We start from the raw sequence: 11,336 nt of genomic DNA on the forward strand, positions 1-11,336 counted from the left end.
CTTTCCTCTTTTTCCTATTTTTACTTCTTTTCAACTTTTCCTCTCTTTTTCCTCCCTCTCCCCTTTCTTTTCCTTTTTTCCTTCCTTTTTCTCTTCCTCTCCCTCTTTACCCCTCCCTTCATCCCCTCTCCCTCTTTTTTTCCCTTCTTTCCTCTTTTTCCTCTTTTTACTTATTTTCAACTTTTCCGCTCGCTCTCTTTCTCTCTTTCCTCTCTCTCCTTTCTTTTCCCCTTTTCCTTTCTTCCTCTTTTCTTCTTCCTCTTTCCGTCTCTCCTTTTTCTCTCCTTTTTTGTTTCCTCCTCTTACTCCTTCCTCTTCTTTTTACTTTCCTCTTTCGTTCTTACTCTTTTCCTCTTCTTTTCCCCTTTTTCTCGTCCTCTTCTTTTTCTTTCCATCTCTTTCTTTCTTCTTTTCCTTCCTCTCTAACATGCTTTCAACTTTTCCTCTCTCTTAACTCTTTTTTTCTTCCCTTTCCTTTTCCTTCCTTTCCCCTTTCTTTCCTCCTTCCCTCTCCTCCCTAACCTGCTTTCCAACCTGTTGCCTCAATCTCTACCCTTCCCCTCTCATCTCCCCTCCCCTCACTTCTCCGTCCTGCCCTCCCCATCCTTTCCTTCCCTCCCCTCGCTTCTTCACTTTCCCCCTCACCCTCCTCTCTCCCCTTGCCCACCTACCCCTTGCTCTTTCTCCCCTCCCCTCACTTCCCCTCCTCTCCCCTTCCCTCAGTACATCTATTCGCAAAATCACTTCTCACACTTCTCCCCACCCCCCTTTCTCTCCCCTTCCTCCCCTTCCCCTCTCCTCTAATCCCCTTCTCTCCCCTCCCCTCCCTCCCCAATCCCCTCGTTTGCTATATAAGGCGTAAGGGGAGGGGATGCTGGCGCCATTTCCCCTCAGACAAGCGCCCAGAACCCCAGAAGGTGAGTTGGTAACCACCCCGCCCTGGACTCGAACGCGGGACCTGTAGTTTGTGAGTCGACTGAGCTTACCACTGCGCCACCACGAAACTTTGTATGTGTGTGTGTGTGTGGGTGGGGGGGTGGGGGGGGAGGTCGTGGTTGTGTGTGTGGTTGTGTGTGTGTGGTGATGGTGGTAGTGATGGTGGTGGTTGTGGTGGTGATGGTGATGGTGGTGGTGGTGGTGAATATATCGTTTTACTGTTTTATTCTCTTTTTCTTTCTTTCTTTCTTTCTTTCTTTCTTTCTTCTTCTTCTTCTTCTTTTTCTTCTTCTTGAAAATCTATCGCATTACCCTTTTAGCTTTTAGTGAATCTATTGAGTTACATGGAACAAAAGAAGAGAAAAGCGACCTTACTCTTTTTCTACTACTACTACTTCTACTACTACTACTACTTCTACATACTTCTTCACTCCCTCTCTTCTCTCTAACCTTCTCTTCCTTTTCACTCCCCCCCCCACCCCCACCACCACCACCACCACCACCAACACCACCAACACCACCACCACCACCACCACCACCCCGAGAACAAATTGGAACTACACCCAAGAGAACAGAGGGGAGAGAACAAACACTGAGGGAGAGGGGAATGAGGGGAGAGAGAGAGAGAGAGAGAGAGAGAGAGAGAGAGAGAGAGAGAGAGAGAGAGAGAGAGAGAGAGAGAGAGTTATAAATCTTTCTCTAGTTATTTTTTTCGTTTTATTAATTTATTTACCTCTTTTTTTTACATTTTCCATTTTATTTCAGGTAACTTTTTTTTCTTCTTTTTTTTCTTCACAATTTCACTAGACATTCCTTCACTATACAACCATTCACTATTCTTTTTTTTGTTTTAATTTTCTTTTGTTTGTTTGTTTGTTTGTTTTGTTGCCTCTTGAGTTACTTCTGTTACTCTCTCCCTCTTTTTCTCTCCCCTTTTCTCCCTCTTTCTCTCCCCTCTTTCTTCTCCTCTACCTCTTTTCCCTTTCTATCTCCTCCTACTCTTGTTCTCTTTCTCCCCTCTTCCCTCCTTTCTTTTTCCTCCTCTCCCACTTTCCTCCTCTTTTTCCTCTTTCTCTCCCCTCTTTCTCCCACACTCCCTCTTTTTCTTTCTCTATCTCCTCCTCCTACTCTTTTTTTTCTCTTTCTCCCCTCTCCCTCTTTCTTTTTCCTCCTCTCCCACTTTCTCCCTCTTTTCCCCCTCTTTTCCCTCTTTCTCTCCCCTCTTTTTCCTCCTCTACCTCTTCCTTCTCTATCTACTCCTCCTTCCCTTTTTCTCTTCCTCCCCTCTCCCTCCTTCCCTTTCCTCCTCTTCCACTTTCTCCCTCTTTCTCCCTCTTTCTCTCCCCTCTTTCTCCTTCTCTACCTCTTTTTCCCTCTCAATTTCCTCCTCCTACCCTTTTTCTCTTTCTCCCCTCTCCTTCCTTCCCTTTCCTCCTCTTCCACTTTCTCCCTCTTTCTCCCTCTTTCTCTCCCCCTTTTTCTCCTCCTCTTCCTCTTCCCTCTCTCCTCCTGCCCTTTTTCTCTTTCTCCCCTCTCCCTCCTTCCTTTTCCTCCTCTCTCATTTTCTTCCTCTTTCCCCTCTTTCTCCCATTGCTTTAAAAGACCCACTTCATCACCACTTCTCCCCTGCACTAAACCTCTCCCCATCTCTATCTCCCCATTAGAAAGACATACATATTCTCCCCTTCCTTCAAACCACCTCTTCCCCTTCGCTATATAAACCCTTCACTATATACTTCTCCCCTTCACTCTTAACATCTCCCCCTCTTTCTCCCTTTCTCCCCTCTTACCTCCCCTCACAATTTCCTCTCCCCTCTTTATCTTTATCTTTCCCTCTTTCCCTCTCTCTTTGCCTCCCTCTTTTTTCCTCTCTCTCTCAAAAGACACCACATATCCCATTCTCTCAACCTCTTCCCATCTTTATCTCCCCCAGCATGACTCCCAAGGCCTCCTCCCCGCACCCCAGTGGCTCCCAGCCCCGGCAGAATGGTACTCCCGTCTTCCTGGCCCGCGTGATGGCCCTCCCCGCCCTCAGCAAGGCCATTGACACCTTCTACGACACGGGCAAGGTGAGGACAGGTGTAAGGGCAGGTGTGGTAGGGATAGGTAAGGTTAGAAGGATAGGCAAGGTAAGGACATTTAAGGATAGGTTTGGTAAGGACCGGGGTAAGGATAGGTGTGGTAGGGATAGGTAAGGTAAGGACATGTAAGGATAGGTAGGGTGAGGAAAGGATAGTTAAGGATAGGTGTGTTTGTTTGGATTAGTTGGACTGTTCTTTTTGTTTTATTTTGTGTTGTTTTGTTTTCCTCTGAGTGTGTTTTAGTGGTTGTTTCGATTTTTTTTTGCTCCTGCGTCTTTATTTGTTATTTTTTTTGTTATCCTTTGTACTCTATGCAATTTTTTGTCTAGTTTTTATCTCTCCTTGGCGTGTTTTCCTTTACTTCAATTAATTTATGTTTGTTTTCCTTTTTCTTTCTTATCCTCCTCCTCCCCTCCCTCCCTTCCCCCTTCCCCCAGAGTAATGCCGTGGTGGGTGCGGCGCTGCGGGCGGCGGAGCGCGGCGTGAGGGTGGCGGCCACGGGGGCGCTGCCGCTGGCCGACCCGCTGGTGCGACGCGTGGGCGGCTGGGCTGTGGTAGACGAGTGGGCGTGCCGCGGCCTGGACAGGGTGGAAAAGGCCGTGCCGATCATCAACCTGCCCGCGGAGGAGGTGAGGGAGAGGAGGAGGGAGAGGAAAGGAAGAGGGTGAAGGAGAGGGTTGAGGGAAGGGGAGGGTGGGCAAGGAAAGACTAAGGGAGGGAGAGGGAGAGGGGAAAGGTAGGTGAGGGAGAGAATTGAAGGTGGGTTGTAAAGGTCATCTCTGTTTACTTACCTTAATCTACCTGTCCTATCCTCACCTGTCTACTCCGTCATGTTCTTTCATTGACAGTCTCCTTCATCCACCCTTTATCTTACCTTCCTCCTGTTTTTATTTCATCATATTTTCCCATTAATATTTATTCACTTACATCCACCTGTAATTAACCTCCACTTGTCTAGCCACCTTTGCCATGATCACTCGCCTTTCCCCACCTCTATCTTCCCTTTCCACCTGTCTATCTATCTTCCTACCTGTCTAACCACCTTTGCCATGATCACTCACCTTTACTCACCTCTATCTTCCCTTTTCACCTGTCTATCTATCTTCCTACCTGTCTAACCACCTTTGCCTCACCTGTTCTTCCCTGTCGCCAGATCGTGGACCGGACGCGGCGCACGGTGCTGGCCACGGTGGCGGGAGACCAGGTGATCGTTCCCCCCACTCTGCTGGAGGCGGTGCAGGCAAGGGCGAACAAGCTGGTGAGTGACAGGGGGCAGGCAGGGTAAGGGGGTACTGGACTTGCAGGGTTGGTAAGTAGGGTTAAGGGGGTATTACACTGGACAAATTTTCCGTGGATCTTCAGTCAAACCACGATTTCCGCTGGCGTGGTTCTCATTTATTTCTTGCTATTGCTGCTGCTGCTGATGATGATGATGGTGATGGTGATGGTGATGGTGAGTAATACCGTCGTCCTTTGGTGAAATCTACCGTAGCTTTGGAAGATCGTGGACACGTCAGAAAACAACGGAAATATGAGAACCACGCCAGCGGAAATCGTGGTTTGACTGAAGATCCACGGAAAGTTTGCCCAGTGTACTAGCCCCTTTAAGGTGTGGGTATGCGGCCGTAGGAGTTGATGAGAAAAGTCCAAGTTTGTTATTTACCAAAAGAATTATCTAGTTGACATTATTTACCTGGTTACCTGTATCTACCCGGCCCTCATATCTGCTTATCTGTCCAATTAAGTTCGTACACCTGTTTACCTGTGCCCCAGTCTACCAACCAAATCACCTATTTAATTAATTACCTTGACACCTGTACATATCTAAACCTCAACATCTAATTACCTGTGCCTCCTTCATTATCTGTGTTTACCTGTTTGGAAAGTTAACTATCGAATCACCTAGCTAACCAAATATCCCTAATTAGGTCTATCTCGATTCACTTGATCTTACCTCTGCCTGCCTATCCAATTAACTACCGAATCACTTAATTACCTGACTCTCCTCTCCTCCACCCTCACGTTCACCTCATTTCCAATCACTTTCTTTTGCCCCCTTCACTTTCCTTCACTTTCGTTCCCCTTCACTTCCCCTCACTTTCTTTACCCACTCACTTTCCCTCACTTTCGTTCCCCTTCACTTCCCCTCACTTTCTTTACCCCCAAACACTCCCCTTACTTCCCCTTGGTTCCTCCCCACTTTCCACTCTCTGCTTACCTGTGCTCCCCTCGTTACCTGGGCGTTCGTGCAGGTGGACCGGGTGTCGGAGGGACCCGTAATGAGCAAGGTGGCGGTGGTGGCGGAGGGCTACCTGGACTCGGCCGAAGGATACCTGGATACCCTTCTCCCACGCGGCAAAGGGGACCGGCGCCAGAGCTGTACGTACGAGAGAGAGAGAGAGAGAGAGAGAGAGAGAGAGAGAGAGAGAGAGAGAGAGAGAGAGAGAGAGAGGTTGTTACACTGGTGGCAGCGGTGGGATACAAAGAACACAAAGGACCCTCAGAACAAACAAGACAGACAAGGAGAAAATTACAGGTTGTCTGTGTGGAAGCAGGAGGAGATTAAAGGTGGCAGGAAGGAAAAGACAGACAAGCAAGGCAGAGAGAGAGAGAGAGAGAGAGAGAGAGAGAGAGAGAGAGAGAGAGAGAGAGAATAGAGAAGAGAGAGAGAGAGAGAGAGAGAGAGAGAGAGAGAGAGAGAGAGAGAGAGAGAGAGAGAGAGAGAGAGAGAGAGAGAGAGAGAGAGAGAGAGTCCATAATTAATGTTTTCGTAAGTTATGATTTAATGAACCAATTACACGTGATATATACTGTTTCTTTCGTCTTTTTCTTCTGTTCGCTTATTTTCTTCCTTTTCTTCCCCTGATTTCCTCCTCATAACTTTCCCTTTATCCTCATCATTCTCCTTCACTTTCCCTGTTCTTTCCCTCACTCTCCCTTTAATTTTCTCCTCTCCCCCTCACTTTCACCTCACTGGCAATCACTTTCTTTTACCATTTCATTTTTCACTCACTTTCTTCTCTCCTCATTTCCATCACTTCCCTTCACTTTCCCCTCTACCCCCCCTTTTCCCCTCACTTTCTCTTTACCTCCAAACCATCCCCTTACCTCCCCTTGCTTCCTCCCTACTTCTCATTTCCCCTCTTCTCCCTTCTCTTTCCCTTTTTTTCCCCTAACCTCCGAACACTTTTTTTTCTCTCTTATTCTCTCACTCCAAAACACATTCTTTCACTCCATTATTCTCCCTACTTCCTCCTCTCCCCTTCACTTCCCTTCACCTCCCCCACTCCCCATCTTCCCTTCCTCCCCCTCAGTGGCCCCGGGGGAAGGCGTGCTGGCCAAGGCGAGGCTGCTGGGCCAGAGGACGACCCACAGACTCTACCGCGTGGCCATCAGGCGAATGCGACCTGACCTCTCCTATGACCCCAAGGCGAAGCTGACCCTGGAGATGGTGGTAAGGAGGATGGGGAAGGGAGTGGGAGAGGGGGTTAGGTGGGGATGTAAGGAATTGGGGTTAGGAAGTAGGTTTGAATTGGGAAAGGTATGAGAAAGGGGAGGAATGGGTGGAGATGAGGGATGGGGTGAGAGAGGAATGGTTGGTTGTAGGAAGGGAAGGGAAGGAAGGGTGGGGAAGAGGAGATGTAAGGAAGGAAGGAATGGGGAGGAGGAAGAAAAATGGGATTATGGAATGGAGTGATGGGAATGGAAATGGTAGAGGTGATGGGTACAGGGAAGGACAGGAAGGAAGGGAAGAAAATGATTATGGAATGGAGTGATGGGAATGGAAATGGTAGAGGTGATGGGTACAGGGAAGGACAGGGAAGGGAAGGTTGGGTGGGGAAGAGGAGATGTAAGGAAGGAAGGAATGGGGGAAAGGATTGTGGAATGGAGTGATGGGAATGGGAATGGTTGTGGTGATGGGTACAGGGAAGGGGAGTGAACGGAAGGGAAGCGAGAGAAAGAGAGAATAATTGAAGATAAAAACGTGATATATGTTCGTTATGCTTTACTAATACAATTTCTCCACTCTTTTCTCTCTCCCTCCCTTCCCTGTCCCCCCACACCTCCTCCTCTTCCCCTCACACACCCTCACCCACGACTTTCTCAACCATTTTCCTTCCTTACACCCCCCCACAAACACCCCCTGGACACCACAACAACACCCCTCTACCCCCCCACATCCCCTTCCACAGGTCAACTACACCCGCACCACCATCCTCGACCAGCTTGTAGAGTTAGCACGACATCCGGAACCCAACGAGAACTTCGGCTTGGTCATGTCCGCTGTCCGCCTGCCCATCCGCCTCACCTCCGACACTATCACCTTCCTGCTGGTTACCTACGAAGAGACGTCCGCCAGAGTGCAGCACCTGGTCCAACTATACCTGCCCCGGGTCACGCTCTCCGCCTCCACTGCGCGCGCGTCTGCAACCGAAGCCGCGAGGAGAGTGACCGACCTCCTATCTCCGGCCGGTGCCATGAGGGAACAGGTGATGGCTTCCCTGACCTCCCTGACCGCTAGCCTGAAGGTGAGAGGGGTTAGGTGAGGGGAAGGGGAGGGGAAGGAGTTAAGGGTTGAGGGAAAGGGGAAGGCATGGGATAGCCTGAAGGTAAGGGAGGATTGGGGAGAAAGGGAGAGCTCAAAGGGGAAGGGTAAAGGAAGGGGTTAAGGGTTGAGGTAAAGGGAAAGTAATAGAGGGAGAAGAGCTAAAGGGGAAAAAGGGGTCAGTTTAAATGATAGAGGAAGGGGTTAAGGGGTGAAGAGAAGGGAATGAAGGAGAAGGGATGAAGAGAGAGAGAGAGAGAGAGAGAGAGAGAGAGAGAGAGAGAGAGAGAGAGAGAGAGAGAGAGAGAGAACAATAACAACGATAGTAATAACAGTAGGATATCTCTCCACTCCTACAGGATGCCCCCGAGGAGTTCAGGGCAAGGCTGCGGGAGATCCTGGATACCTTGGCCGCATCCTTGCCCCTGGAGGCGAGGCAGAGGGTGGAGGTGCGGGAGTGGGTGCAAAAGGCGCTGGAGGAGGCGAGTATGTGGGGCAACGCCGGGCTGACCGCTCTCAAGATGACTCCTGACGCGGCGCTATACGGCTCACAGCTGATGCGGGTAAGTGTCATTGTCTTGTTCGTAAGTGTCCATGTGTCGTCAGTAAGTGTCCCTGTGTCATCAGTAATTGTCCCTGTGTCGTCTATAAGTGTCCCTATGTCGTCTGTAAGTGTCCTAAGTCCTGTCTGTAAGAGTCCCAAGTTCTGTCAGTAAGTGTCCATGTGTCATCAGAAGGTGTCCTAAATCCTATGTCCGTAAGTGTCCCTGAGTCGCCTGTGCTCTCTGTTCACGATGTCCTGGCGAATAGGCCCCGCCCACCGCGCCCCCTTGCCCCGCCCACGCCACCCCAGCATCCACCAATAAGATTTACCCCCGCCCAGTATCCTACAATAAGATTCGACCCTATCCAGCATCTGCCAGTAAGATTTAACCTTTCCTAGAATCCACCAGTAGTAGTAGTAGTAGTAATAGTAGCAGCAGTAGCAGCAGGAATAGTAGCAAATTAGAATTATTAAAAGTAGTAGTGGTAGTGGTAGTAGTAGTTGTAGTAGTAGAAGTAGTAATAGATTTTCACCCCAACAGCTTTTTATTAACCAAACTATGAGGAATGCTGTCAACCCAACCTCAACCACCACCCCCTCCACCTCCTCCGCCACTACCTCCTCCTCCTCCTCCCCCTCCAGACGATCTCCTAACCTCGTACCGGTCAAGGTCACGCTCCTGAAGCCAAAGAAGCGAGATCCTGCAGGAGACGCCGAAGGACTCACTCGTAGGACTCCTTTCTCTGCCGTGGACTAAGGAAAGGAAGACTGGAGGAAGGATTGGAAGGAGTGAAGGAAGGAAGAGGATGGTTGATAAAATATAGAAGAAGATGGAAGAATGATAGATTATGGAAGAAGAGGAAGTAGTGATGAATGGAGGGAGGAGAAGAAGGAAGGAGGAGGAAAGAAAATGCTAAGTGAAGGAATAAGAAAAATTGATGAATGAAACAAAGAGACAATGAGAAATGAAGGAAAGGGAAGAAAAGTAATACATATAGGATGACAAAGAAGAAAATATGAATGAAGAAGAAAAGATAAAGAAGAAGAAAATGAAGAAGTAGTAGAAGAAAACGAAAGGCAAAATGAGCAGGAGAAATCTGTAAAATAGTAAAACAAGAATAAAGAAAAAAAAAGAAAAATCGAAAAAGAATCAAGAGAGAGAGAGAGAGAGAAATTGTAACACTGGTGGCAGCGGTGGGATACTGAGAGAGAGAGAGAGAGAGAGAGAGAGAGAGAGAGAGAGAGAGAGAGAGAGAGAGAGAGAGAGAGAATATATAGCACTTTTTTTCATCATGTATCAACGACTTCATAACATTCCACTTTGCTTTGTGTTTTATTCACTTTTGAGGACGCTAAAACTGCTCTTGTTAGTTTGTTCGTTTGTTTGTTTTTAGCTGCGGTGCAAGATAACAGTGATAAAGATATAATAATGATGATAATAGAAGTAATGTGTGGTAATGTGTATTCTTTTGTATATGTATGTTCTATTCACTATATTCTAAACAACAGCGAAATTAGTAATGATAATGGAAATAAGACAAAAAAGATTTAATGTTTTTTCCTATTTGTTTTTATTTTATTTGTGTTATTTATTTGATGTATTTTATTTCATGTATTTTTTTTTCCTTGTTCCGTTTTTGCATATGTACGATTTGATTGATTTATTTATCTATCTGTTTGCTGATTTTTATTTGTTTTGTAGTGACCTGCAATGCTTGACTACTACTACTACTAATAATAATAATAATAAAATAATAATAATGATGAAAAGTGATCATGATAATGCTAATATATAACAAAAGTATTTCATTCTTTGTCGGGCGTGTCGGAAAAAGCAGAGCAAAATAAAATTACATATGAAGTTTTTTTATTGTTTTATCTAAATGAACCAGTTTGTTAATGGTTCCACGCATCACTTTGTGTGTTATTCATTTTTATTCATCCCAGGCAACATATATTTTTTTTCCATCCGGCATTCACAGTTTTGGAAAGCGTGTGTTGCGCCGAAAATAAACTTAATAAAATACACTTCTTGACTTTTTATGTGTTATGTTTTATGTAGTTATACGAGTATATGTTCTTCTTCCTTCCTGCACTCAGAGTTTTGGAAAGCGTGTAATGTACCAAAATTATATTACTACTACTACTACTACTATTACCACTACTACTACTACTACTACTACAACATAAATGATACCTCCACCCATGTTTATTTTCCCGACACATAATCATGGAGGGCTCCATAGCTTGGAGGTCATTAGCCCCAACTCTGTTCGCTAATGACTGTGGCATCCAACCATATCACTAATACTACCTAGCACTAAATCACCTATCATCTATTACGTCTAGATCCCCCTTTCCTTCCCTACTCAAGTCACTCCCGACCCACCCTAATGTCACTCTCCACCACTGTGGCTTCATAGTCCATATTGGAGATGGTGGTGGCTTTTGGGCCAGAGTGTCTGGTGCCCCTGAGACATAGGATGGCCGACCTGAGCAGGGAGAACGAGAGGCGACACCTCATCCAGGCGACAACGTGGCTCCTTGGCTGATGCTTCTTTTCTGAGATTAGTTCCGCGAGGCGTGCGTAGAAGCGTTGGTCCCTGGGACCCATCCCGCCGGATGTGGTGAAGACGAGGGGGGTGAACTACTACTACTACTACTACTACTACTACTACTACTACTACTACTACTACTACTACTACTACTACTACTACTACTACTACTACTACTACTACTACTACTACCACTACTGTTACTTCTACTACTAGTACTACTACTACTACTACTAGTACTACTACTACTACTACTACTACTACTACTACTACTACTACTACTACTACAAATGCTGCTACTTCTACTCAACACAAATTTCAAATACTTTCCTTCATATATATTTTTGTCTATTACTGTTTTTCTTCTTATTCCTGCATTTCTTATTTTTTTTTCTTTTCTTCCTCTGTCATTCATGTGTCATATTTTAGTCTACTTCCCTTCCTTCACTTCTTCCTCCTCCTCCTCCTCCTCCTCCTCCTCTCTTCTTCCTTCTTTCTTCGCTATCCCTCATTTATCATTTCTTCTTCTTCTTCCATTTATCATCCTTCTTTCTTTTATAATTTATCATGTGTGTTATTTTTTTTTATACAGTATCATACTTCAGTTTTTTTTTATTAATTTTGAGGATGATGAAATAAATGTGAGGTAGGAATATGAAATTGAAGAAGAAGAA

General features: G+C 46.3%; 1 protein-coding gene across 1 annotated transcript; it reads left to right on the forward strand.

Moving 5' to 3' along the window:
- The first annotated feature begins 882 nt into the window (after positions 1 to 882).
- Positions 883 to 9,274, forward strand: LOC126986240 (perilipin-5-like). Its single transcript, XM_050842211.1, has 9 exons — positions 883 to 917; positions 2,870 to 3,005; positions 3,455 to 3,646; positions 4,171 to 4,275; positions 5,270 to 5,396; positions 6,332 to 6,471; positions 7,211 to 7,546; positions 7,923 to 8,126; positions 8,649 to 9,274. The coding sequence occupies exons 2-9, from the start codon at positions 2,871 to 2,873 to the stop codon at positions 8,862 to 8,864; spliced, it is 1,455 nt and encodes a 484-aa protein (XP_050698168.1). The 5' UTR covers positions 883 to 917; position 2,870; the 3' UTR covers positions 8,865 to 9,274.
- The last annotated feature ends 2,062 nt before the right edge of the window (positions 9,275 to 11,336 follow it).

The sequence above is a fragment of the Eriocheir sinensis genome, chromosome 61 (genome assembly GCF_024679095.1).
Source record: "Eriocheir sinensis breed Jianghai 21 chromosome 61, ASM2467909v1, whole genome shotgun sequence".
In the NCBI taxonomy this organism is placed as follows: Eukaryota; Metazoa; Arthropoda; class Malacostraca; order Decapoda; family Varunidae; genus Eriocheir; species Eriocheir sinensis.

Coding starts and splice junctions, on each gene's coding strand:
- LOC126986240 (XM_050842211.1), top strand. CDS start 2,871: ATGACTCCCAAGGCCTCCTCCCCGCACCCCAGTGGCTCCCAGCCCCGG. Junction 3,006..3,454: donor CCTTCTACGACACGGGCAAG/GTGAGGACAGGT, acceptor CCCTTCCCCCAG/AGTAATGCCGTGGTGGGTGC. Junction 7,547..7,922: donor CCCTGACCGCTAGCCTGAAG/GTGAGAGGGGTT, acceptor CCACTCCTACAG/GATGCCCCCGAGGAGTTCAG.